The 25449-nt window shown below is 57.5% G+C and overlaps 4 protein-coding genes across 8 annotated transcripts in view; 2 read left to right on the top strand and 2 right to left on the bottom strand.

Annotated features, from left to right (window-relative positions):
- The window catches only part of TMC4 (transmembrane channel like 4), a 17600-nt gene extending 16446 nt beyond the window's left edge, over nucleotides 1-1154 (top strand). Inside the window, exons 12-15 of the mRNA XM_026457570.1 lie at nucleotides 16-146; nucleotides 243-398; nucleotides 704-782; nucleotides 875-1154. Coding sequence (XP_026313355.1) covers nucleotides 16-146; nucleotides 243-398; nucleotides 704-782; nucleotides 875-943 — 435 coding nt within the window. The 3' untranslated portion in view covers nucleotides 944-1154. The remainder of the gene's footprint in view (nucleotides 1-15; nucleotides 147-242; nucleotides 399-703; nucleotides 783-874) is intronic.
- Nucleotides 1155-1295: 141 nt separating this feature from the next.
- LENG1 (leukocyte receptor cluster member 1) lies at nucleotides 1296-6732 on the top strand. The gene is made up of 4 exons (XM_023197743.2): nucleotides 1296-1684; nucleotides 2794-2973; nucleotides 4229-4491; nucleotides 5308-6732. The coding sequence occupies exons 1-4, from the start codon at nucleotides 1553-1555 to the stop codon at nucleotides 5522-5524; spliced, it is 792 nt and encodes a 263-aa protein (XP_023053511.1). The 5' UTR covers nucleotides 1296-1552; the 3' UTR covers nucleotides 5525-6732.
- Nucleotides 5538-23534, bottom strand: CNOT3 (CCR4-NOT transcription complex subunit 3). Of its 5 annotated transcripts, none has more exons than XR_002727827.1 (18): nucleotides 23235-23534; nucleotides 18237-18311; nucleotides 18054-18121; nucleotides 17725-17799; nucleotides 17491-17580; nucleotides 17108-17236; nucleotides 16909-17004; nucleotides 15426-15648; nucleotides 15200-15333; nucleotides 14587-14643; nucleotides 12733-13114; nucleotides 12527-12650; nucleotides 11524-11722; nucleotides 8946-9045; nucleotides 8644-8842; nucleotides 8190-8405; nucleotides 7419-7544; nucleotides 5538-5937 (listed from the first exon to the last, which is right to left on the bottom strand). XR_002727827.1 is itself a non-coding variant. In XM_023197741.1 (18 exons), exons 2-18 carry the CDS (start codon nucleotides 18259-18261, stop codon nucleotides 5839-5841), a joined length of 2259 nt encoding a protein of 752 aa, XP_023053509.1. In that variant the 5' UTR covers nucleotides 18262-18314; nucleotides 23235-23534; the 3' UTR covers nucleotides 5538-5838. The 5 variants fall into 5 exon arrangements, 3 of the variants coding, with proteins under 3 accessions (XP_023053509.1, XP_023053508.1, XP_023053510.1); XR_002727828.1 differs by having other exon boundaries at nucleotides 15426-15645; XM_023197741.1 differs by having other exon boundaries at nucleotides 8273-8405; nucleotides 18237-18314.
- Nucleotides 18322-23549, bottom strand: LOC111530482 (basic proline-rich protein-like). The gene has a single exon (XM_023197707.1). It carries the CDS (start codon nucleotides 23547-23549, stop codon nucleotides 22290-22292), a length of 1260 nt encoding a protein of 419 aa, XP_023053475.1. The 3' UTR covers nucleotides 18322-22289.
- Between the last annotated feature and the right edge of the window lie 1900 nt (nucleotides 23550-25449).

Below are 25449 nucleotides of genomic sequence, written 5' to 3'. Positions count from 1 at the left end.
CCTTACCCCCACCAGCTTACACTCTTCTCCACCTGCTCTCCGGCTGCCCGCACCTTCCGGGCCTCCACGGCGAATTTCTTTTTCCCCTTGGTTCTTCTCCTGGGTCTGGCCATCTCCAGCGTTCCCCTGCTTTACAGCATCTTCCTGTAAGTGCGAGAGGTTCCCGCCTCTCTCCCTCCCTCTCCCCCTATTCAGTGTTCAGACTCCTGGCTCTACGTGAGCCCAGCCTGTCTTGACTTCAGGATCCCGCCTTCTAAGCTGTGTGGTCCATTCCGGGAGCAGTCGTCCATCTGGGCCCAGATCCCTGAGTCTATTTCCAGCCTCCCTGAGACCACCCAGAGCTTCCTCTTCTTCCTGGGGACCCAGGCTTTTGCTGTGCCTCTTCTGCTGATCTCCAGGTGAGGTGGGCCAGACTTCTGGGTCTGGGTTTGAATGCGTGTGATCTGGGGGCCACCAACTGCGTCCAAGAGAGGAAAGGCTTGGGGGTGGGAGCAGGCAATGTACTGAGTCTGAGGGAGGAGGCCTAGGCTCCTGGACTGCTGGGTCCGAAGGAGGAGGTGGGCGGGACTTAGGACTCCTGGATCTGAAGGCGGAGGTGCTGGGAGACTGAACTCCTTGAGCCTGGAGGAGGAGGGGCTTAGGGGTCCACATCCCTGACTTCGAAGAGCGTGTCAGGAGTGGCTTCCGTTCCTGTCTCCTCCAGCATCCTGATGACGTACACTGTAGCTCGGGCTAACTCCTACGGACGCCTCATCTCTGAGCTCAAACGTCAGAGAGAGACGGTGAGCCAGGCGGGTCCCTGAGAGGGCCCCTGGGGAACATGGAAAGGGGTTGGGGAAGAGGGCTGTCACACCTCCACCTCTCTTTGCCCCAGGAGGCGCAGAATAAAGTCTTCCTGGCACGGCGCGCTGTGGCGCTGACCTCCACCAAACCGGCTCTTTGACCCCCGCAGCTCACGTCCCACTTTCAGACCCCAGGTCCATTGTAAGCCTAGGTCACAACATCTGTAAACTAAGAGAACTGGAGAAGACTCCACGCCCTTCCAGCTTTGGTATCTGGAGATTTCCAGGGCCCCTCGCCGCCACGTCCCTGACTCTCGGGTGATCTTTCTTGTATCAATAAATACAGTCGAGGTTGATGAGCGCGCTTTGAAATCTGCGTCCTGAAGGTGGGGGCAGGGCTACCGCAGGGCAGGAGCCAATCAAATGTATGGGCATGTTTGTCGGTGCGGGGCGCTCTTCCGCAAGGAGACTTGATGGTCATGTCGACCAATCAACGGCCGCATCTGGTAGCATCAGGGGCGGGCCAACTTATGATTGGTTCAGATCTGTGATAAGAGGTGGTTGCTAGGGGATACCACGAGCCAAACGCCTAACATTCGCTGTGAAAAGGACGTCTCAGCCAATCACCTGTCGTTACAGGCCAGGGGGCCGTACCAACTAATTCGGAACCAATCTGTGGTCGAAGTAGGGACAAGAGGAAGGGGGGCATCCTCTCTCCAATCGGAAGTGCAAAGAGGCAGGCGTGCCAGTCCCTGGACAGCTACGACGCCATGAATATCTTGCCCAAGAAGAGCTGGCACGTCCGGAACAAGGACAATGTCGCCCGCGTGCGGCGTGACGAGGCCCAGGCCCGGGAGGAGGAGAAGGAGCGTGAGCGGAGGGTGCTGCTGGCTCAGCAAGAGGTAAGCTCAGAGGCCGGCCGGGCGGACCTCCGGAGCCCAGCGCGCACGCGCCGCGGTTGGGGGCCGGAAGCGGAGGCGTTGCGCAGGCTCAGTGTGCCCCGTGTGAAATTCGGGACCCGGCGCTGATCCCGTTTTCGAGGACGTTGCCCGGCAAACCTTGTGCCCACTTCCACGAAACCTCCCTTGATCTCGCCTTCGTCTTAGTTTCCCCCCACTGATGTATTTCACATGGCTGGAACAGTGTCTAGCACAAAAGAGAAGCTTAAAAACATTTAACGAATACATGAGCGCTTGGACAGTTCAAGGAAAATCGGATCACTTTTTAGTTTGCCTGCACAGCCTATTTATTGAGCACCTATTGTATGCTAACTACATGCAGAGCGCCTGACTTGCGGAATCCCCAATAGGCACCGTTCGTTCTTAGAGGGGCACTGTCATCTCCGTTGCACGAAGTGAGATGGCTTCACTGAGGGGAAGGCACGTTTAAGGAGAGGGGGACGGCCAGGCTCCACGCCATCCGGCGAGCCCTTTCCTGCACCGCCCCCTAGACACATACACACAAACACGGGCTTTCTGTATGGCTCCTTAAAATCTGTTTGGTGTGCACCCAACTTTCAGTTCCTTACCTAGTCTGATCCTCCACAGTGGGTGGGAGGTAGTCTGGGGTTTTAGAATCTCAGTAGGCTGCTGAGCACTGTTTGAAATCCGCGTCCTGAAGGCGGGGGACAGGGCTTCAGCAGTCGACTTGGGGTAGTGACTTGGAGCCATGGCTAGAATTCAGATCGTGTGGCCTAATGCAGTTTGGTCTACCTTTATGGCTGTTTTGTCTCACTTGAGGTTAGGAACCCCTTTGGTTTAGGCCAGGGACCTCGTCCCAGCCATCCTTGATAACCCGTGGTTTACGATTTGAAAGGCAGTTTACAAAACCCAGGCGTTGCCTCATCTGCCTACCCTCACCCCCAGCTAGGACCGGTGCCTCTTTTAGGCGTCCAGTGCTCCCTTTCTTATAAACCCAGCACCCTGGACTGCCATTTTCTGTGGTGGGCACCAGACTCAGTTCTTGAATTACCTCTAGGTTCTGAATGCCCTGCCTATAACTTTCTCCCCAGGCCCGTACAGAATTCCTACGAAAGAAAGCCAGGCATCAGAACTCACTGCCTGAGCTTGAAGCAGCAGAGGCGGAAGCCCCAAGTTCTGGCCCTGTGGACCTGTTTCGGGAGCTGCTGGAGGAAGGGAAAGGAGTGATCAGAGGCAATAAAGAGTACGAGGAAGAAAAGCGACAGGAGAAAGTAAGCTGGCCTCACGCACTTCATTAGAGGAGCCATGAATCGAGTTAGGGGGAGAGGGCACTTTAGCCACTGCTTGTGATCAAGGTCAAACGAGAGCGAACACACAGAATTTAGAACCATACCAAAGCATGACACTTAAGTGTTGGCTGTTGCCATCTGGGCACCCACAGGGCTTAGAGGTAGATGCTAGAGGTCCCCAGCTGCTAGGCAAACTGCTCAGTTTTCCAAACTGGAGGGGTCTCAAACCTGATGGGCTTTTAAAAATGTAAATCAGCCAGCTGTGGCTCATGCCTGTAATCCCAGCACTTTGGGAGGCTGAGGCAGGTGGATCACCAGAGGTCAGGAGTTCAAGACCAGCCTGGTCACCATGGTATCTCTAAAAATACAAAAAAATAAGCCAAGTGTGGTGGTGCACGCCTGTAATCCCAGCTACTTGGAGGCTGAAGCAGGAGAATCGCTTGATCCGGGAGGTGGAAGTTGCAGTGAGCTGAGATTGCACCACTGCACTCCAGCCTGGGGGACAGAGCGAGCCCCCATCCCAAAAAAAAAAAAAAAAAAAAAGCGAATCAGTCCCCTCTTGCTTTTTGGCTAAGATCAAGTGTAAAAAGTACATCAGTGGTCGTGCACGGTGGCTCCCACCTGTAATCCCAGCACATTGGGAGGCCAAGGTGGATGGATCACCTGAGGTCAGGAGTTCAAGACCAGCCTGGCCAAACATGGCAAAACCCCGTCTCTACTAAAAATACAAAAATTAGCCGGGCATGGTGGTGCGTGCCTGTAATCCCAGCTACTAAGGGGGCTGAGGCAGGAGGATTGCGTGAACCTGGGAGGCAGAGGTTGCAGTGAGCTGAGATGGTGCCACTGCACTCGAGCCTGGGCAACAGAGCGAGACTGCATCTCAAAAAACACAGGTACATCAGCTCTTGTCATTCACCTGCTGTCTCTGGACCCCACCCATGGCTCCTCTGCTTCGCCTGATCCCTTGAGGCTTCTCTTCAAGTCTCTCTGCAAAGATGCCTGCCTTTGAACACTCAAGTGGCTCCACTTGTCCCCTCCTTCCCCTGCTGTTACTGTACCTGCCACTGTCCTCCCAGGGGGAACTTGGCCTCTGTTGGTGTCTTCCATCCCCAGCACCTGGTACAGCTGGTTCATGACAAGCCTTAGGTGCCTGTTTGCTTAGATTCCTATGTCAGGGAGACACACCTGACACCCTGAAAGATTATATCCCATCTCTTGTATTTCCTGGCCCCCTCAGGAGAGGCAAGAGAAAGCTCTGGGCATCCTGACATACCTGGGCCAGAGTGCAGCGGAGGCACAGACTCAGCCCCCTTGGTACCAGCTACCCCCAGAGCGAGGGGGCCCCCCGCCTGGCCCAGCCCCGGATGAGAAGATCAAGAGCCGTCTGGACCCTCTGCGGGAGATGCAGAAGCATCTGGGGAAGAAGAGACGGCACAGCGGTGAAGGCAATTGCAGCAGAAAGGGAAAGAAGGAGGGGTGTGAGAAGCCACGACCCAAGGAGTAAGAAGGAAGACCCTCCTCGGCAGACCGGGGCCCAGGCTTTCAGGGCTTGGCAGCAGCCCAGCAGGGCACTGCAGGGTCCCTGGTCAGAACAACCAGGGGCTCCGTGAAGGGCTGGCTGGGTGAAGTGGTTCTCAACATGTGGTCCAGGAAGCCCTAGGGGTCCTGCCACCCTTTCCCGGGGTGCTCTGGCATCAAGCCTATTTTCCTGACACTGTTGGCCTTTTTCACTCGCATTCTCAGGCACATAGTGTGGGTTTCCAGAGGCTGCGTGATGAGAAGACACCCTCGTTCTGATGGCTATATGGCACAGATGCTTGTGTCCAAACTTTCTTAGTTTTCACTTCTGATTTGCAGTATATTAAGAGATAGAATCCATTTAAACAAAAGCTCTTAGAGTCCTCAGTTTTAAAGAGTATAAAGGGGTCCTGAGACCAAACAGTTTGAGAGCTGCTGGGTTAAGACAGTAAAAGCAGGCTTGTCTCCAGGATGCTGTACCCCTGGTCTAGAGGGGGTACACTGCCTGTACTCTTCTCTCTAGAAAGGGAAACTGAGGCCCATAGAGGGCCAAGGGGCTGCTCATTGTGCTTTCTTGACCTGGAGGAGCATGAGATTTTAAAGACTGGGGAAGGGAAGGCCAGAGACGTGCCCATGGTGTCCCAGCACCAAGTGGCTTCTTCCAGAAGGCCTGAGAGCTGAGGCTGGGGCGTACTGGATGCAGCAGGGCTTCCAGGCGGCAGCTCCCTCTGTGGGAGAGGTTGGGGGAATGGCCTCCTAGGAGCTACCAGCTTTCTGACCTCACTCCTCTCCCTGCAGGCCTCCATCCCTGGACCAGCTTCGAGCTGAACGTCTTCGGAGGGAAGCAGCTGAGAGGGCTCGGGCAGAGGCCCTGCTGGCCCGGGTCCAAGGCCGGGCACTACAGGAGGGTCAGCTGGAAGAAGAGACAGATGACCGGAGGCGGCGGTACAACTCCCAATTCAACCCCCAGCTGGCCCGGCGCCCCCGCCAGCAGGACCCTCATTTTGCTCATTGACTCCTGAGGGGGGTACAGGAGAGGCCGCTGCTGCCAGCCGTCATATAAAACTATTTATTCATAAATATTTTCCAAAATGAAAATAGGTTTACCAAAAAATGTCCCTCACTGGGGAGGGGAGGAGGGGGCAGCCCTCGCCCCCGGGCCCCCAGGGTGGGGCTGAGAGGAAAACCTCCCGGCCCCCTCCCTGCTTCCTGGGAGAGGGGGATGCCCCGTGGCCTGGGGCCTCCCTCCGGTCTTCCAGGGCAGGGCCCTCACCTGGGCAGGGGGATCAGCATGCGGGGGAAGGGGGTGGGTAGAGGGAGGGGCCGGTGTCACTGGAGGTCCCGGTCCTCCAGGTAGCGGTACTCAAAGGTGAAGCCTTCCTTCTTCCGCTGGCCCCACTTCTCGTAGTCAAAGTAGATGTAGGTGCCCTGGCCGGGGGAGAAGGCGGTCAGTGAGTGGACGAGGAGGTGGTCTGGGATCTGGGCCGCACCGACAGACAAAGGGGACAGTTCTCAGGGCTGTAGGTGTGTCAGGCACCGGGCCAGCTGCCCTGCACGCACACTCATTCCACCCTCACAAGGTTCTTCTTGGGGAGGGTATGTTATCATGCCACTTCAGCAAGGAGGAAACGGAGGGGGCCGCAGAGGTTCCAGCGAAGCCAGCTGCCAGAGCGGGGCCCCAGCCCCAGCCCCAGGTGTGAGTGCACAGCCTTCGTTTTCTCGAGGGCTGTGGCTTTTGAGCACCTCTCACGTGTGAGTACAGGATGCACAGCCTAGCATTTAGTCTTCACAAAGACCTCCAGGCAGCGGGTACCGTCACCCTTGTTCTAGAGAACGGAACAGGCTCAGAGTCTAAATCCAAGCACTCTGCAGGGACAGTTTATTGGTGACGGCAGTGGTGTGGGAATTTCTGAATGACTGGATGGCCTGAAATGTACTAACTTGGAGGATGGTTTTGGGCCAAACCAGGAAAGGACAGGAGGTCTGTAGTTAATGTCTGAGGACACAGTGGGAGAGGAGCTAGCTTCTGAATGAGTGTCTTAAATGCTTCAAAGTTGGCAACCTGGGAGAACTAGGAGAGGACACTGAGTTCTCTTGAGGACAAGGACCTTGTAATACTTCATCCCCATGAAGGGGCTCGGCTTCAGGGAAGTATTTGGTGGGAAAAAAACGTCACTGTAGAACACACCAACTGAAAGTAATTTGGAAAAAAAAAAAAAAAAATCCATGACACTGACTATGTAGCAGTCACCATTAAGTACTTACATGTTATTAACTCATTTAATCTTCATAACAACTGCATTAGGTAGGTCTTCTTCCCCCCATTTGTACAGATAAGGAAATGGAGACACAGAGGTTCAAGTGACCTGCCCAGAGTCACAGCTAGACTGGGCTCAAACCCGGGTAGGCTGGCTCCAGAGTGTTTGCAAGAAGCAGGAATTTCCCAGTATTAAAGCTTGAGAAGCCCATTAAAAAAAATAGCTTCCCCACTGAGCCCCTGCCCTGCTGGGTGCTGGGACCTGGAGGTGAAAGGGGGGCCATCAAGGTCCCTGGGCAGCAGAGCCCACAGCCTGGTACAGGGAGACGTACTGGGAAAATCCCACACCCAAGCAAGTGTGCCTAGCACTGCAAGGGGGAGGCACCAGGCTGGGTGGCGCCAGGAAGGTGTCTTTGAGGAAGGGACATTTGGGCTAAGACCCACCACAGGAGGCCTAGGAGCTGGCCAAGTGGAGGATGAGAGGGCAGTGTTCCAGGCTGAGCAGACAGCCCGAGGGAGGAGAACTCGGTCAGGCTGAGGGGCTGCGCCGGCGGAAAGGTGGAGGCGAGGGTGGAGGCCAGCAGGGGCTGCCTGGAGCCTGGGGACTCTACCCCAACCCTAGCAGCGGGAAGAGAGGGGGCGGGGCCCTCACCTGCTCGAACTCGTCAGTGATGGTCTTGGGCTCCTCGTGCCTCTGGAACCACATCATGTACTTGGTGTGGAATCGCCATGACTGCTTCTTCAGGGCCTTGGCTGCCAGGTACTGTGCCTTAGTGCCCTGGGGGAGGAACAGTGGAGAGGGGGATCAGGGGGCCCCCAAACTGGGTGGGGAGCCAGGGGGACGGGGCAGGACGTCAGGGCTGAACCCCGGCCCCGCCACAGACCACAGTTGGGCTGGACAATCCTCCTGGAGATGGGGCTGGGGGCACAGAACATACCAATGCTGGTCAGGAGAAGGAAAATGAGACAGGAGGTGAAAATTGCTTTCAGAGAAGCTTTGAGAAGGAAGAAAAACTAATGTGTGATGAGAGCTGAGAGAGGAGGCAATTTAGAAAATGTCCCAAGTGGGGATGAGGGTGGAGGTCGCTCATGGCTCCCTGGGGCTGGGAGGAGGTGGGACAGTTCCCCCGTGGCCTCCAGGGAGGCCTGAGAATGTGCTGACGAGTGGAGTGGGCTCGGCCTAGACTGAGGGGCTGCTGGAGCAGGGATGTGGGGGGGCCCCACGGGTGAGCCAGTGAGCTGTCGGAAGCAGGGCTGGGGCGAGCCAGAGCGGACCAGCCTCGCTCTCAACCCGAGCAGTTCTAACACCTTTGGGCTGAAAGCGGGGACAGGGACAGGTTGAATTGGCAGGGGCGGGGGGGGGGGGGCGGGGACGGGGAATGGGGGGGGGGTGCGGTCCCAGTGGCCGCAGTGGGGCACCCACCTCACCCCTCCAGCCCGAGGGGGGACGGCGGCGGTGGCGGCGAAGCCGGGGGGCCTGAGGCTGCCCCGGGGGCCCTGCTGTACCTCCAGATAGTAGAAGATGAAGAAGAGTGTCTCGGTCGACAGGCGCTGGTAGAACTCCACAGTGTCCGAGTGTGGGGGTGGCATCTGGTGGTGGTAGGGGGGCGTCGGACAGGGGTTCCGGGGGAGGTACTGCCTGTGGGAGCAACAGGAATGTCAGTGCCAGCTGCCTACTAGTCCTGCCCTGATCAAAAGGGTGCTCAGAACTGCATCCCCATGGGGGAGATGGTACAGAAAGACCCAGGGCAGTGCTGACCTTCAGTGGAGAGCCCAAGTCAGGGGCCTGGCGCTCTACCCACAGCCTCACAGGTTTAGCCACTGCCTCCTTGCTAAGACTTGAGCCCCAGCCCACCCCCCTTCCCTGTGGCCCTCACCGGATACGCTCAGAGTCAGAGGGGTGGGGCATGTGGTGCCAGGCGGCCTCTTCCATGGCCTGCTGGTAGAGCTGCTCCTTGGTGAGGGGCACAGGGCCCAGCGGACAGACACCCAGCGACAGCGGTATGTTCACCTCTGACAGCTGCAGCGGTGGCTGAGCTGAGGCCGGAGGTGCTGATGTGCTGCTCAGGATGATGTCTGTGGGGAGAGGTGGGGGTCCGGCCCCTCAGTAGTGAGGATGGGTCAGGGGTCAGCCTCTCCTCTTTGGCCCACTGCTTCCCCACCATCCTGGGTTCCTCACCTCGCTCAGTCAGGTGCAGCGTTGGCACAGGGTCCTCAATGCCAGAGCTGATGGCTGCCCGTTCCGCCATGGACTTCAAGGAGCTCAGAGGCTCGGGCGCCTGGGGAGAAAACGAGAGGCCTGGCCTGAGCACTTGGGCTGCAGCAGCAAGTGCAGCCTGACACAGGTCCCAGATGCGCTCGCCTGCCCTGCTTGGGGGCTGTGGAGGGCCAATGAGCCACTCCTCATGATCTACCCATGACAGGTAAAAGCATCAAACTGTAGGGAAACAACTGGAAACGACTGACGCATTCATCAGCAGAGGAACGTCCAGTAAGTGGGACTCTGCACCGTGGAATACTGCACGGAGATTTTCAAAACACAAGTCCGTGACATACTACAGAAGTAAACGCCAACCTGCAGAATATGTACAGTGCGCTGCCATTTTTGTCAAAGGATGTGCCAATAGTACACGCTGCTTCACTAGGGACACCTACATGCTGGGAGAGCTCCCGCCTGTCTTGAAGGAGGCAGGAGTCTACATGCTCAGCTGTCTGCCTCTGACTGGCATGGGGTGACTGGGATCAGGGTGAGCCCAGCCCTGCTAGGCTTCAGTCTCCTTCCTGGCAACAGGTAGGCTGGGTCTCCAGACCTGTAGCCACAGCCTCGTTTCCTATTACAAAGGTTACAGCAGGCTTCTGTTCCCCAAAGTCAGGGCTGGTTCCTCCATCTCCTCCGGCCACGTGCAGCTGTCCCTAACCCCAGCCCTGTGCGGGACTCCACAATGCTTCAGTCCCCAAGGCTTATCCATCCTGTTTTGCTATATTGCCCAGGCAGGTCTCAAACTCCTGAGCTCAAGTTATCCTCCCGCCTCTGCCTCCCTAAGAGCTGAGATTACAGGTGTGAGCCACCGCGCCCGGCTATCCGTCCTGCTTCTAACCCACCTTGGATGGCTCCCTTCCCTGTCACGCCACCATGCCCCACGCAGCCCAAGCCTGTCCTCTCCTACCCAGACCACCCTCCCTCTATCCTGTCCTCACCAGCCCCGGGGGACCTTTCCAATGAAGTCATGTTGTTCCTTCTCTACTCCAAACTCTGCCACGGTTCCCGACCACCGCAGCAATTCCTTTTTGTTAGTGATGATGTTAAAAGGTATGGACCCCTTTTGAAAATCTCAAAGCTACTGCTTCCCCTTTTTCCAGAAAAATGCATGCACTATAAATATCTTGTCTACCATAATTCCAAAATTTGGGCCAGGCACGTGGCTCACACCTGTAATCGCAGCACTTGGGGAGGCCGAGGCGGGCGGATCACCTGAGGTTAGGAGTTCGAGACCCACCTGACCAACATGGTGAAACCCCATCTCTACTAAAAATACAAAAATTAGCCGGGTATGGTGGCAGGCACCACCTACTCAGTAGGCCGAGGCAGGAGAATCACTTGAACCTGGGAGGCGGAGCTTGCAGCGAGCCAGATGGCACCACTGCACTCCAGCCTCGGTGACAAAGTAAGACTCCATCTCAAAAAAAAATAATAATAAATTAATGCTTCTGTTGGGTCAGAAACTGTTCCAAGAGCTTTATAAGAATGATTTAAGAATGATTTAGTCTTCCAAATAAACCTATATGGTAGGTATAATCGTTATTATTGCCATTTCCCAGATGAAAGGAAGGCACAGAAAGGACAATGCCAAGACTTGGACCCGGACAGCCTGGGCGCGCACGCTGCCTCCCCGTGGAAGCTGTGCTACAGGATACTGGCTCACAAGCCAAGCCCCAGCTCCTGAGCCTGGATGATCAGGACCCCCCGTCCTGTCCTGCTACACCCACTCTCTCAGCCCTGCAGCTGGTGGCACTGCCTCCTGCAGAGTGGACACCTCTCTCCTCTCTGCTGCATCCTGCCCAGCCTCCTAAAGATGCATGCTCCTCCTAAAGCACCTCCTGAAGCCCTTCCTGCAGCTATTAGCCCCCCTGCCTGGTCCAGGTCTCAGCTTAAACATCACCCCCTCTCAGAGCCTTCCTGGGCCTGTCTCCCAGGTCAGCTCAGATGCCCCTTGGTGGGCCCACAACAACCTTCCCTGCAGCTGCCCCAGCAGGGAAGCTTCCTAAAGGGAGGAACCAGGCTGCATTCACCCAACACAAAGCTTGGCCCCCAGTGGACTTCAACAAGTGTTTTCTTGACTGAAATGGTTTCTTAGCTAGGAAAAGGAGGGTAGTGAGCTACGTCATGGGCCATGTGAACTCGAGAGACTGGTATGCCTCGTGAGGACCAACGGGGACAGAGACTGAGGGCCTGGGTGGGGACGAAGATGGAGACCCAGAGACAGCAAGCAACAAGCAGAACCAAGAACAAGGAAGAGACCCACAGAAACACAGCTTTGGAGGGAACAAGAGGGGAGGTGTGAGAGCCCCAGAGATCGAGGTCACGGGGAGAGCGGTACAGAAAGACCTGCAGAAGCAGCAAGTGTGAGAAGGGGACAGAAAGCGAGAGAGGGAGAGATCCAGAAAGGGGGTGGGGGCAGGGGGCGCAGCTAGAGACCTGGAGGAAAGGAACAGCAGAGTCAGGACACAGAGGCTCGGGGCATGTCCAAGGAGCCCACCTTGATTTCCGGGGCGGTGCTGAACTGTGGAGGCCCATTGAGCAGGGCACCGGCTGCCTTGGCATCACTGAAGCTGGGCGTTGGGGAGCTGGGAGGATTCACAGGCAGTGGCACCAGGAGGCTGGGTCCCCCTGAGTTGTTCCCTGAGCCTGGGGCCACACCCCCAGCCCCTGTTGGGGCTGCCGCACTGGGTTCCTTCCTGGAGAGCAGGGAAGGGAGGGGTTGAGAGGAGGGTCGCTGAGGGTGGGATGGGCAGAGGCCTGGCTGGAGGGGAGACTGCACACATCAGATGGGATCTGAGAGGGGCGGCTGAGGGTAGACAGATGGGACAAAGTGGCTCTGGGCAAACAAAGGCAGAACCCAATCTTTGGAATGGTTTCTCATCAGTAGAGCAGAGCTGCGGGGGTGGGGGTGAGGCTTCTCGGGTGCTCCACCAGGCCACAGGCTGATCAAAACCAGCTGCCTTGGGCAGGTGGACACAGGGCCCATTCCCTCTTGGGCAGGCCAGCTGGAGCTGGGGTGAGGGGGCCAGGAAGCAGGCCTTTCCTTAGTGCGCATTGATCTTTCTTGGGGCAATCTTCGGGAAACAGGCAGACACAGTGGAACGGTCTGAGCTAAGATTTCGAGGAGTGGCTGCAGAGGGAGGAGGACTTCGGGACAATTCACTTGGAAAAGTGGAACAGTGACCCTGCGGTGGCAGTCAGGTAGCCTTGGGCAGGTCACAGAAATGGGGAGGAAAGGGTATGGGGCTCTTGAGAAAACTTCCACTTAGATGAGAACATATTTTAGAATGTTCTGAAGGGCAAAGCAGGGAGGCTGATGTAGTTTCCGTGCTGGAAAGAAGTGGGGCTGTTAACGCCCGACAGAGGTGGAGGACAGTGCTTGGACATTCCCAGCAGCAAGGGCGGGGGTCCCAGAACCCACTGACGCAGGGGTGAGGCACCAGCGGCTCTCTGTGCCAAAAGGCTGCCATCCCAACCCTGCCGATGGCCGAGACACTCACGAGGTGCTGGGAGGTGGGTTGTGGGGGCCGGAAGGGGGGCCCAGGGCCTGGCTGCTGGCATTGTTGCCCCCACTGCTGCTCAAAGCCACCTCTGCCGGGCTGTCTGCCACAACTGAGCTGTAACCTGGGAACAAAGAATAAAATGGGAAGGGCTGCCGGCAGCTGCCCAGCCCCGCCCATGCCCACCCCGCTGCCTCCCCACTCACTGGTGGCGCCATTCTGCTTGCCAGCCCCTCCACCGGCACTGCTGTTACTATTGCTGCTGCTCCCTCCGCCTCCGCCGCCGCCGCCTCCACCAGGCTGGACGCTGGGGGGCCGGGGCTGGGTCGTGCTGGGCCCACTGGTAGCCGGTGGGGCCACAGCCTGGGCATAGGGGGCAGGGGTACCCGAGTTGTGGCTGGGAGCTGGACTGGCCTTGGGGCCCAGGGCACTTGGGGGTGCTGCTGGGGCGGGGACCCCATTGTTGCCAGGAGTGGTGCTCAAGGCAGAGGCAGCAGGCGGGGGGCCGGAGGGGTAGGTGGGCGGCACAGCTGGGGACTGAGGGTGCTGGTTGCTGTGGACAGCCTTGGAGCCGTTTTTGGCTGGAGACTGCGGGTGGGAGAGAGCAGAGGATCAGGACCCGGTGGGCCAGCTGGTCTCCCTCACCACCCCCACCTCAGGCTCCATTTTCGTCCCAGCAGCCTCCTCTCTGGCCTCGCTGCCCCCAACTGCTCCCGCCCTCCTGGGAACCTGGGTGACCTTACTCACCCTCATGGCTTCAGTCACCTTCATGCTTAAAACACACACTGATTTCCAGCCTGCCCAGCTTCCCAAGTCCTGCCTGGACACTGCCCCACGGACACCCCCACAGGGATCTGACCACAACTTAGGTTGTCAGCCAGAGAAGATCCATCTGTTGGAAGCCAGGGGACTAGTGGGAAACATCTAAATGTCCTGAATATGAGATTAGCTAGAGCAGCTTAATGTCCAAGAGTAGAAGGAAAAACAGCTGGAAATTGGATAGTAATTCTGAATGTCACCTGAAGGGTCATAGAAACTACTCACAGGGCTGTTAAGTTACCAGCACTCCAGAAATTGGTGGGAGGGTAAATGTGCTCATGGTATCCCCACTGCAGGCAGCTGCCGACAGCACTCAGGCTGCCGAGCCTAACCACCTCCTGAACTTCTTTCCAGCCACCCCACAGGTTCCCTGCGCTTACCAAGAGCCCAACAGGACCGACTAACCACTTCTCTCCTGGGATCGCTGCTTGGCAGTGGGAGCCTGGGAAGGTGGCAGAGCCCAGCCTGGCCCCTGGAGTACCTGCCTCAGTGTCTCTCCTCATCACCTCCTGGCCCTGCTGCCCGCCCTCCCTACTACCTGCGGGTCGTCTTAGTCTCCATGCCAGCCCCCTCAGTGCTCACTCGGGGTGTCCCCTCGAAACCATCCATCCCGTTAGCCCACAGAGGGGCCTCAGGCCCACGCTGCTCCTGCCTAACATTCTTCTGTAGCAGCATTTCCGAAAGCAGGCTCCTGTCCTGGGCGATGTTAAAGGAGTTGGAGAAGCACTGCCCACCACCATCTCCTCTCAGAAACTTGAAGTGTGTGTTATCAGCACAGCAAAGGCCCCATCACTTCCTAGGCTTGTTTGGCTCTGGAGGCCACTCAGGTCCACAAAGCCTGAGCCCCTCAGCCTGAGAGTCCCGCTCCCTGTGCTCACAGTCGGACCCCTGGCCCTGCAAACCTGGCCAGCCATCTCTCCACACTTCCAAGCTTTCTGTCACAACTTCCCCTTGTTACTGGCTGCCGCCTCTCCCTGCCAGGCAAACTCACCTGACTCTCAAGCCCAGGGCGCTCCACAGCAGCATCTCCTGCCTGCCTGGCCAGGCCGGGGGTGACCTGTGCCACCCCCTTGACCACAGCCCCAGTCACCTGTCCAGTTGCCCTGCCCACCTGCCCTCAGGACAACACTGATTTCTGACCCACCTGTGTCCACCAGCCCAGCACAGTGGCCAGCACTCAGGCCTCAATATGCCTTTGGGATATTACCCAACATGCCCATCCATTCCAGACTCACACCCACCTGGCTGACTTCACTGTCTGTGGAACGTCCCCTCTTCTTATCATCTTCAGAGTTTTCCTGAGGTAGGAGAGGCAGAACAGAAACCTGTGTGACCTCTGGGGGTCTGACAGAGAACCGCCAATCTCCGAATGTCCCGGGCCCTGGGCCCAACTGACTGCCACTGCAGCCCCAGAGCTGGTCAAACAGCTGTCCCTAATCTGCCTGGAGAAACCACCTAAATTCAGGCTCTCCAATGTTCTTGTTTTCTGGGAGCCAGCACTGACCCACCAGCCTCTTAAGGATCTGGGAACCTGCTCTCCACAGGGAATCCAACCCTTGGATCCCTGCCCAAGGTGGCCAGCTACCCAGCCTCCTCAGGCAGCCCAGGCACCGGCCCCTCCCACCTCCCAGATCCAGGATCTAAACTGGCCCAAGATACACCCTATTACTCTTTATGTTCTTTAGGGACCCAGATGTAAGATCTTAGGGTGTGCTCCAAGAGCCTAGACCCTGGATACCTAGATCTGTGTTTCCTCAGTTACTCTCCCCTAGCCACTTTGGAGTGGCCCAGATTTGCCTCCTCCAGTCCAGCCCTGCTGGAAACACAAGGTACTAGTGCCCCGTGGGGCCTCACCGTGGTACAGTTGGCTGGGCTGGGCGGGATGGGAGAGCTGGAGGTGGTCGAGGTGGGTGTGCTGCTGGACTGGTTGAAGATCTCATCCTCCATGTGGCTGTGGCTGGGGGGGGAGGTGGCGACCAGCGCCTGTGCTGTGGGGGCAGGAGAAGGGCATGCTTAGCTGGCTCACATAGCCCACTCTGGGCCCTCACTTCCTGTGCCACGATCAGCCCCAGGGCCTCACGAATGTCCTCGAGGTCCAGGTCATCGTAGAGAAACTCGTTCTCCTCGAAGTCGGGGTCCTGGGATGAGTCGACATAGTACTCAACGTCGTCCTTGATCTTGCGGATGGCATCAACGAGGATGGAGTCATTGTCCAGCATGCGCAGGATGGTCTCGAGCATGCGCACGTGGTAGCGGTGCTTCTCGATGTGCCGCTTCAAGCCCTCGATCCGGTCCTGCTTCTGCTGGCGAGCCCAGGGCCAGGCTCAGGGGCTGCAGACCACCTGCTTGGCCCCTCCTGCCCCCACAGAACCTGTCCTCAGTCCCTGACCCCTGTGGAGACCCAAAGCCTCCACACCAGCCCCGTCTGGGGTGGCGCAGTACGGGGTCCACCCCCCCCCCCCCCGAGCCCCGTGGGGACCACAGGGCTTGACATCTTGGGATCCCACTGCTCTGCTCCCTCCTCTTCCCACACCTTTCTGGCTCCAGGAGTCCTTGGAAATCTCTAAACAACCCCAGAGGTCCTTGTGCCATCCCATGACTTGGCCTCCATCTGCACTTCACCTGATTCTCAACTGAGCCCGCCCACCACTGCCTGCCTCTGGCAGACGGACACCCTCCAGCTTGCTCCAGCAGTAACAATGATAACCCCCATTTGTGAGGAGCTTGCTGTTTCGAATCGTGATGATATTTGTCATCACTAGGACCCCCCAACGCCACCCATTTATCCCAGAGGGAGCAAAGATCCATAAGCCTGCTCCTGCCCTCCTCTCAAGGCCCCTTTCGGACTGAACATCTTAGTCTCGGTTCCAAATCCCTGCTCTGTTCGAGGACCCATCATCTCCCCAAAAGCCCCTGGTTCCCAAACCCCTCAGAATCTGACACCCAACCCTGTCATCTTCCACTTCCTGACCCTTTCCCACCCACAGCTTCCCTGAGGACCCGGCTCTCCCCTCCCTGTGTTTCTGCTTTCAACAACTCCATACAGTTTGTATCCCTCTGAACTCATACCCCACAATCCCAGATTTTAGAACCTGGGACCCCAATATCCAGCTTCGTCCCAGATTCCTCTCTTCCTTCAGGCCCAGTTCTCTGCCTTCTCCATGTTTGGCTTGTCTCTGCCCACTGTGCTCTCCCTAGGACCAGCGTCCTCTGGGTGCCAGGAGGCCTCTTGCCAGGGGTGTCCTTCAGGTCTCACACTTACTCTGTGGCTCAAGCTCAACCTGCATTCACCTTCCCTCAAATCGTTCCTCTTCACGAAGGCCCCACTGTCTACCCAGACACCCGGGGACCCTGAGATTCTGTCTGACCTCCTCCCTGCCCCACCTAGGCAGCTGCTAAGCCCTCCCGATCCTGTCTCTCAAATCCCTAATCCCGGCTGCTGGCCCTGTCCGCCTGAGGAATCCAGGCCCCAACTCCCAGGAGCCTAAATGACTGGCCTCCTGCTGGCCAGCCCATGCCCACGCCCATCCCCATCCCAAAGGTGTGGGGTCCCCCTCACTCACATCCTTGTCGCCCTTCTTCTTGCGGGTCTGCACTGACAGTGACTCCACCTCACTCTCAAACTGGTCCACCTGCATGTTGAGCGTGTCGATGGTATTCTAGGGGAGGGAGAGGAAGAGGAAAGCCATCCGCCAGGGTTCCCGCCTACACCCAGGGCTCAGGATCCTCAGAGTTCACCTCCTCTTCTCCACCCCAACTCACCGTGAGCCACTGGCCAACCTCTTCCTTCTCCTTCTGGGCAGGATCTACCTTCTGGGCCAGGCCCAGGCCCTCCTTACTGTAAGCTTTGGTTTTGGTCTCTCGTTCCACAACTTTGAACCGTTCCATTTGCTGTAGAGAGTGCAGTCGGCAGGGGGCTCTCAAAGGCGGGAAACGAGCTGACTAAGGGCCAGCAGACACTCAGACCTGAGCCTCATGACCCTACTTTCTGAGCTCCGAGTCCGCTGCCTCTCCCCCTCCCTTAGGTGCAGAAACCCTACTTCTCTTGAGGAACTCTGGGGTCTGGCCGCGCTGCCTCCGCCCTTGAGATCTCGAGAATCTGGTGACCTTCCCACCTCTCTAGGACTCAGGCTCTAGGCTCCTACCGTCTCGATGAGCTTGCGGTTGTCTATGAGCTGCCTCTTGTCCTTGATCTCGTTGGACGCTACCCATGTCTTGATCTGGTCCCTCAGCCGCTGCAGATGGGAAAAGCAAGAAAGTCAGACCTCAGGACCCGGGAACTGGGGCCCCACAGCTCCTTCTCCCTGGGACCCAGCAGTCCACTCTCCCAGTTCCCTCAACCCTCAGGACACAGGCGTCCAGGCCCCCAGCCCCCTCACTTGTAGCTTCTTAATCTCCTTCTTTAGGTCAGCCTCATACTTTTCTTTCTGGTTCGCGTTGGCTGCATTGTGGAGCTGAGGGATGGGGGGAATTCAGAAGTCAGTGTGGGAGGGGATGTCCCAGTACCCACTCCAGTGAGTCTTCCTTATGCTGGGGACGCGAGGACCCCCCAACCCCTACCCCCAATGAGTCTTAGAGCTGATTCTCTTAGGTCTTCAGCATCTGCAATATGTAGCCCCTCCTCCTGGTCAACACCCAGAGGTCCTGAGCCTTCTTCCTGTGCCCTCCTCTCTGAAGACCCAGATGATTAAGGTCTCAGCCCCTGTACCTTCTGCCAAATATCTTCAAACTGCTCCACGCCCTCGGACACCTTCTTGAGGCAGCGATCAATCTCACCTGGCCAGGGAGGAAGAAGGCTGTGAGAATCCTGCCCAGGCGGCAGGTATCTAAAGAGCAGTCCTCAGAAGAGGGAGCACGTGGCTACAGGTGCGGTAGGAAGTCAGTCTAGTACCTTGGAGTTTGCGCTTGTCCGCCATCTTCCCTGTCCTACAGACGCACTCTCTTCATACTCTCTTGGAGGCTGACGCTGCTAGGAGAGATTGGAGAAGAATTAACACGTATTCTCCGGCTGGTAAAAACCCAGAGACACGGACCTTGTCAGCACAGTGAGGTAGGTGGGACTGGTAGAGGAAAGAAGCATTTGCTATCTGACAAGAGACCAGTCCCAGTTCTCCTGATGCTCACTTGACTGCCCAGCGTAGTGTCTGGCCAACAGAGGACCCCATAAGTTTGTTGAAACAAGAAAAGTTACACTTTTTTGTGTGCCTCTGACTCAGGAAGTGGAAAATTCCTGTAGCATGGAGTCCCTTCTCCCCAGATTACACTCAAAAAGATTTTTCAGAGCAGGACAAAGTCATGCTGCACACAGCTGATGACTGGGATGAAGGCATTAGCCCTGCAGATCACACTTCCTACTCAGAGGGGCTGGCTACAGAGGTGGCTAGAAGAGGTCATCCCTCAGACAAGCCAGCAGACAAGCGAAACTGGCAGCTCACAGAGAAGGGCGTGTGCGTGTGTGTTGTGTGTGTGTGTAAGCTGTAGGTGAGAGAAGAAAGACTGGGGGTGGGGGAAAATGACGGCGAGCAGAGATGCCGAAAACTATGAAGAGCTGAACCCACTCATACAGACAGGGCTGAATGCCAAGCAGAAGGGACTTAAACCACCAAGAAATTTATTCCAGAGCAGGATCCTTAAACCAAATCGAAATAACACTCCTAACCCAAAGAAACTGACACCAAGAAGGTTAGAGATTTGGGGACAGAAGGCAGTACCCAAGAGAGACCTGGGAGAAAACAGAAATCTTACTAAGATAAGAGGGTGCAAAGGTACCACAGCTGTGGGGAGCCAATCTGCACACACGAAGGAATCCCATATCAAGCGGATTGGGAATTTAGACTCAGGGAAACATGCACCATCAGGACAGGAACCCAAAACTTAAAGAGAGGAGCGTCTTTATTTTAAAGGAAGTTACATGGAACCCAGAGAAGACTGAGGTCAAAAGGGAGTACCAAGGAGCTTGAGTCCAAGGGAAGACACACCTTAGGGCCTGACAGCGAGACCAGGGAGCCCTGGGGAGAGAGGCTTATGCTAAGAAGACTTCTGAGATACCAGTGGAGATTGCCCTCTTCCCCTCCAGGGAGGGGGCCTATAATGAAAAGCACAGTTCCCTGGGATCCAGGGGCCGCTCCCACTCTACTTGTGCAGGGCAGGACACCCGGGAGTAGTCACTTACTGTAAAGACAGAAACAGCCCCATACTGGGGACTAAGAACCTCAATACAGGGGGAAGTCACACCAAGAGGGTCCTCACCCACAAGGAAGGGAACATCTGGCAAACAGTGCTGTCCAACAGAACTTTGCAATGCTGGAAACACTCTATTCATGCTTATCTGTTGGCCACTGAACATCTGAAATATGGCAAGTGTAATGGAAGAACCGAATTTTTCATTTTTAACTAGTTACTAATCACCACATGTGACTAGCAGCAACCATATAGGACGGGTGTGCTTTAGAACAAGAAGCCCATAGAGGACAGGGCTGGTACCCTAACCCCAGGGAGAACTTTCCCAACACTGCCGGGACCCATTCTGGGTGGTCACAGGTAGGGGTGCTACCTGACACTTGAGGGGACTTAAATCTCCTCAGTAAAAGGCCCAACCTAAAGCAAAAGGCAGCACCCCCGCCCAGAGTCAGCTACCATGCCACACCCGGGGAATCTCCAGGAAGGCAAAGCAACAAAAGGACCCAGGGGAAAGTGCCACAGTGGGGATTCTGACTGAGGAGGGGCAAGTCCCTTTGATCCAGGGAGCTTACACAAGGCAAGGCCCGGACACCAACCCTGAGCCGTGCAGGGATCCTCACCAAAGTCCAACACCCCAACACAGAAAAGCCTCTTACTGCATAGGGGGAACAAGAATGTGAAACGAGAGCTTACGCTCCCTCTTTCCATCCCAGGAACCCAGCAGAGGGTCACGGGCAGGTGCTCCGGCCCAGAGAGAGAAGAGGTCTCATGGTCTTCACCCCTAAACAAGCGATCAACACCGTAGGGAGGTGCTACGCTCCCTGCGTCTCCACACGGAAAGGACTGGCACCCTAGCACAGAGGAAGAACACCCCCAGAGAGGAGACCACTCTGTGGCAGCCAGAGAAGGAAGTGCTGGAGGGTCAGCAGCCAGCTGGAGGGGACAAGAGCCCTAGCCTAGGAAGGTGATGTTTCAGACAGCACAGCGTGACATCGAAGTCGGCTACAGCTGAGACCCAGTGAGGAGGCAGCTCCTCCACAGAGAAGGGGCAAGTGCCACAGGCCCAGGGTACTTGTCCCCTAGAGAGGCTGGAGCCTTAGTCACAGCGGAGACAACACCCTCCCCCCTAAGAAAAGTCCTATATCATGAGGGTGTCTGTACCTCTGGTCCCCCCGCAAAGGACCAGAGAGAAGGGAAGCTGGAGCTTGAGTCTCGGAGCAGAGACGCTGCCAGAGAAGAAAGAGCCCCATTTGCTGTAGTCAGTGGGGCGTCCACCAAGATCCTCCAAGGAAGGTGGTGCTCGCAGGTCCACTCCCAGGCGTGAAGAACCTGTGCTCTGGCACCAAAGGCTCTCCAAGAGCACTGAGGAATCTGGGAACCTTGGCCCAGGAGGAGACTTACCCAAGAGGAACACACATCCCACAGGGCAGGGACCCACAAGGGGTGGGGTGAGCAGGACACCAGCCTCACAGGAGCCAACACGCCTAAATGAGGGCCAAAACCAGTAAAGAAGAGCCCCCCAAACTTCACCTCAGGGAAGATGATACCACCACACAAAGACTCGAGGAGGGAGGGGCAGGAGGCTTAGTCCTGGAGAACGAATACCGGGCGGTCCTTAACCTTGAGGGCTGTCATGTGCCCACACAGTGGTCTTTGTCATGAGGCGCCTTTGATCTGGGAGAGCTTCTGCCTCTGTAGCAAGGAGCTCTGGGAACTGATGTTGAAGGGTGATCCTTAACCCGGGTGGCTGCTGACATGGCCACACAGAGGCTCTGAGATTCTAGAAGGAGGATGCGTTAGGGCCTGGGTGGAGGTAGTCATCTCCACTGAGATGCCCCTGCCAAGGGTGGGGGGCTGGAAACTCCTACTTCAGAAAGTCTACACCAGAGAAGTCTCTGGTCCCAGGGACGGGGTTTACAGTGGAGTCTCCCGCTTGCGACTCAGGTATCTTACATCCACACAGCCAGGCAACTATGCCTCACCCCATACAGTGAAAAATCAAGAGGGGGTTTTGGAAGCATTAGCCGGGGGCACCTGCATCCGAGAGGAATCCTCAGCCTTACGGTGGGGACACACGCAGAGGCGTGGACACCTCAAGTCCAGAAGAGCAGCCGTACCAATACCAAGGATGGCAAGAACCTTATCCCTGGGGGAGGCAACACCAAGAAAGGGTCCTTACCCTGGAGAGAAGGCACAGCCCCAGAGGGAAGAGCCCCCACCTCGCAGTACAGGAACCCGGGTCTAGGAAGCTTTCTACTCCCATGGAGTACCAGCAGCGGGGCAGGAAAGCGGAACCCTTGTTCTCCAACTGTGACACCCAGTGTGAGGGCAGGTGGAAGACAACAAACCCACAGTATGGGATCTGATGCAAATATCAAGGGCAGTGGGCTTCTTGGTCCCTGGAGAGATGACACCCTAAAGGAGGAGGCTGGTGTGAAGGCAGAAGAAGCCTCACAGGCAGAGGTGAAAGGAGTGAGGGGAGACATCAAAAGCCCTCACCAAAAGGGCAGGAGAGCTCACCCCGGGGTGGGTGGCCGCCCTGCACCGAGAGGCAGGGACTGCTCAGAAAGAAGGGCTGGCGCTGCCCGCAGTGGGAGCTCACTAACACGGACAGCGTGGGGGCTTAGTGTCCTTCACCACGAAACCTTCACCAAGCACCTGAGCGCCAGGAGAGCCCAGCAGCCCCCAGCAGCAAGACCACAGTGGCCCTGACATCACCGGGAGAGGCCCACACCCAGGTCGGAGAGTCAGGATGCAGAGGAGTTCAAGGCTGCAAAGCCAGGGGCAGACACCACGATCCAAGAAGTGTGAGAGCTGAGGCCAGACGTGGGCCACACACTGAGGACGGTCCTGCACCCCAGGTGGGGGAAAGCCAGACCCCCTCAAAAGGCAGGCGCCCGGTGCAGCGGGATGCGAGGCTTGAGCCACCCAGGGCGCTCCTCGCTACGAGAGGGAAGAGCTGCAGACTACAGAGGTGCAAACTTCGGCAAAGGCTCCAACTAACGAGGAGTTTCTCCTCCACTCCACTCCCAAGAGGCTCCCATCCGACACGGACGGACAGCTGGAACCTGAGACCCAGAGGAGGCTGCGCTCCGGGGAGCAGTGAGGACGGATGCGGAGGGTGGCCTCGGTCCTGGGAAGGGTGACTCCCCCACCCAGCTGAGGTCCTCGTCCCGGGGTGCTGGCACACCCCCCACCCCGCCACCGTCGAGAGAGAAGCCCCGGCGCGGAGGCTGCCCCCCAACGCGAAGGACCGAGGCCGAGGGGGGCAGGCACCTGAGCCCCGAGAGGGCGGGCACCTGGGACCAGGGGCGCCTCCATCCTTCCAGGCAGGAGCCAATACCGACGCGGAGAGGGGCGGGCACCTCGCGCCCGGGAGGCTTCGCACCCTCACATCCCCACCGGGGGGCCCGACGCGATGCCACGCGGGGAGGTGGCGGCGGGCGGGGCCCGGGGTCCGGGTCGCGGAAGGACCCCCGGGCGGCGCTGAGGGGCGTGAAAGAGGCGGAGGAACGGGAGGGCGAGAGGGAGGGAGCCGCCCCCCGCCGGGAGCCCCGCGCTGCAGAGGCGGCGGCAGGGGGCAGGCGAGGGGAGGCCATGTCGCGACAGACGGCGGTGTCGCCAGGGCGGGAGGCTGCCGGAAGGGCGGCCGATGGCGCCGGGGGGAGGAGGGGAAGGGGTCCGGCCCAGTCGAGCCTGACGCTCTCACCACAGGAGCTGGCGCCGCCGCTGAGGAGCGTATCGCGACAGGCGGGGGAGGCGAGCGCCCGCCGCCTTTTTCTCGCGCCCCGGGCCCGGGCGCTATCGCGATAGCGGCGCGAAGCGGAAGTGGGGTTGGGGGAGTGGGCCCGGGGTTGTTCTGACGACGGGGGTCGGGGCTCAAGGGAGGCCGCGGCGTCTGCCGATGGCTCCGCGGAAGCTGACCGGGCCCGGTCCAAGATGGCGGCGGCGGCGGAGGCCTCCCCTCCTCTCTTCTCGTCTCTGGCGCCGACCCGCCCCCGAGTCCCGAATATAGGCCTGTCATTGCTCCCGCTGAACGTCGCTCCTGACCCTTGGAGGCGTTCTATTGGTTCCTGGCCGGGATGCGCCCTGCCCCCTTTCGCGGATTGGGTGATCGCTCCAAGGCGCGGCGTTCGATTGGCCTCCCGCGCAGCCTTCTAGGATTGGCTCAGGTTTTCCTCCCCGCTCCTCCTCCTCCTCCCGCCTCAGGGCACAACACGCCAGCGCGAGGACCTGAACGTCAATCAAGAGACCTGTGTCGTGCAGATTGGATGTATCCGCCCCCCTCTCCTAAAACAATTGGTCGCGGGGAGGAGCTAGGAGAGTCCAGGGGCGGGAAGTCGTCCGTCAAGTTTAGAGCTCTTTTTAATTGGTTGCGGGGGCATATTCTGCCTTGAAGTAATTGGTTGGTCCTAGAAGTGGGTGGGGAAAGCGGAGGAAGGCATGGAGTGTGGGCGTTAGAGGCCGCGTACCTAATGGGAGACAGACAGGTGCCTTCAAAGCGGGGGCCGAGCCGAAGTCATCTGCCAATCAAAACAGCCACTGGGCCAAGGGGGAGGAGCTGAGCAAGAAAGTCCGCCCCTTTCTCTTCGTTGGCCCTAACGGTTATCATTCATGCTAGTTTGACCAATAGCGTGGCGAGTGGGCGGTAGCTGCTCGTAGAGCGTGTGAACGAGGGTGTATGTAACTGGCAGAAGTGGAACTTGGGCGCAACCCTTGCGTCCCGGCCAGGTAGGCTGGTTCCCTGTCTCTCAGCTGCCTCTTCTTTCTCCAAGTGCCTCTATGTTGGCACATCTCTGAAATTATTTGCTGAGTGAAAGAAGGAAGGGACCAGAGACAGTGCTTTAAGTCACTGGTACCGTGCATGGCGGAATTGGTTGGGAAGCGTGAGGCATGGAGTTTTTGTCCTGCCCGTGCCTGGTTAGGCGACCAGATGGTGGAAGAGTCATTCTCCTCTGCATCTCCGCTTCCTTAGTGTGTTGAGGACGCCGCAGAAGGTACAGAGGAGACGGGCGGCTCCCTAATGCTTGCTCGTTTCGGGTCTCAGCTCTGTTGTCTTCTTGGGGAGAAAACTTCCCTGACCTCCCGGGCGGAGCGCTCCTGTGCGCCTTGTTCGTTAGAATTTATTTTTGCACGTCTACCGTCATTTTCGTAATTATTCGGTTTCCCTGTCTGGATTTTGCATCTCCAGCACTTAGCACGCAGGAAGTAGTCAGTAACCATTTGTCAAAGGGATGGATGAATGAATGTGAGGAATGACTCGTGATTGACAACTGACTAGACATTGAGGCTTCCACGAACCGGGAGGCATTTGCCCAGGGTCACACAACCGAGATGGGAAGCCAGATCCGCCCCTTCCTGTCTAGGTGGTGGAAAGTAAGATAAATCCCAGAGAGAAGTGAACGTGAACAAGTACGGAGTCGGTGAGCACATCAGAATGGCCTGAGGCAAGAGGGGGAGGAATGCTTGCAAAAATGCATATTCTTAGGCTCACAGGGAGACAACGGGAATGAAGTCTAGAGTTACTGTTCTAAAGCTTTGCTATTCAAATTGTGGCCCCTGCACAAAGTGCTGCTTCTCAGACTCCTCCGGAATCACCTAGGAATGTGTTAAAAGGCAAATTCTGCTTTTCTAACAAGTGCCCCAGTGATGCACACGGTCCACAGTTCACACTTTGCACACCAATGATCCAGAGTGATGACTTTCAAACTTGGCTGCACATCACAGTCGCCTGAGGAACTTTTTGTTGTTGGTGGTGGTGGTAGTGGTGGTGTTGAGACGAAGTCTTGCTCTTGTCCCCTAGGCTGGAGTGCAATGACACAATCTAGGCTCACTGCAAGCTCCGCCTCCCGGGTTCAAGTGAGTCTCCCGCCTCAGCCTGCCGAGTAGCTGGGATTACAGCCGCCCGTCACCACGCCCGACTA

The sequence above is a fragment of the Piliocolobus tephrosceles genome, chromosome 21 (genome assembly GCF_002776525.5).
Source record: "Piliocolobus tephrosceles isolate RC106 chromosome 21, ASM277652v3, whole genome shotgun sequence".
NCBI classification, from domain to species: Eukaryota; Metazoa; Chordata; class Mammalia; order Primates; family Cercopithecidae; genus Piliocolobus; species Piliocolobus tephrosceles.
The sequence above is the reverse complement of the archived record's forward strand: the minus strand, read 5'-3'. Positions and strand labels throughout refer to the sequence as shown.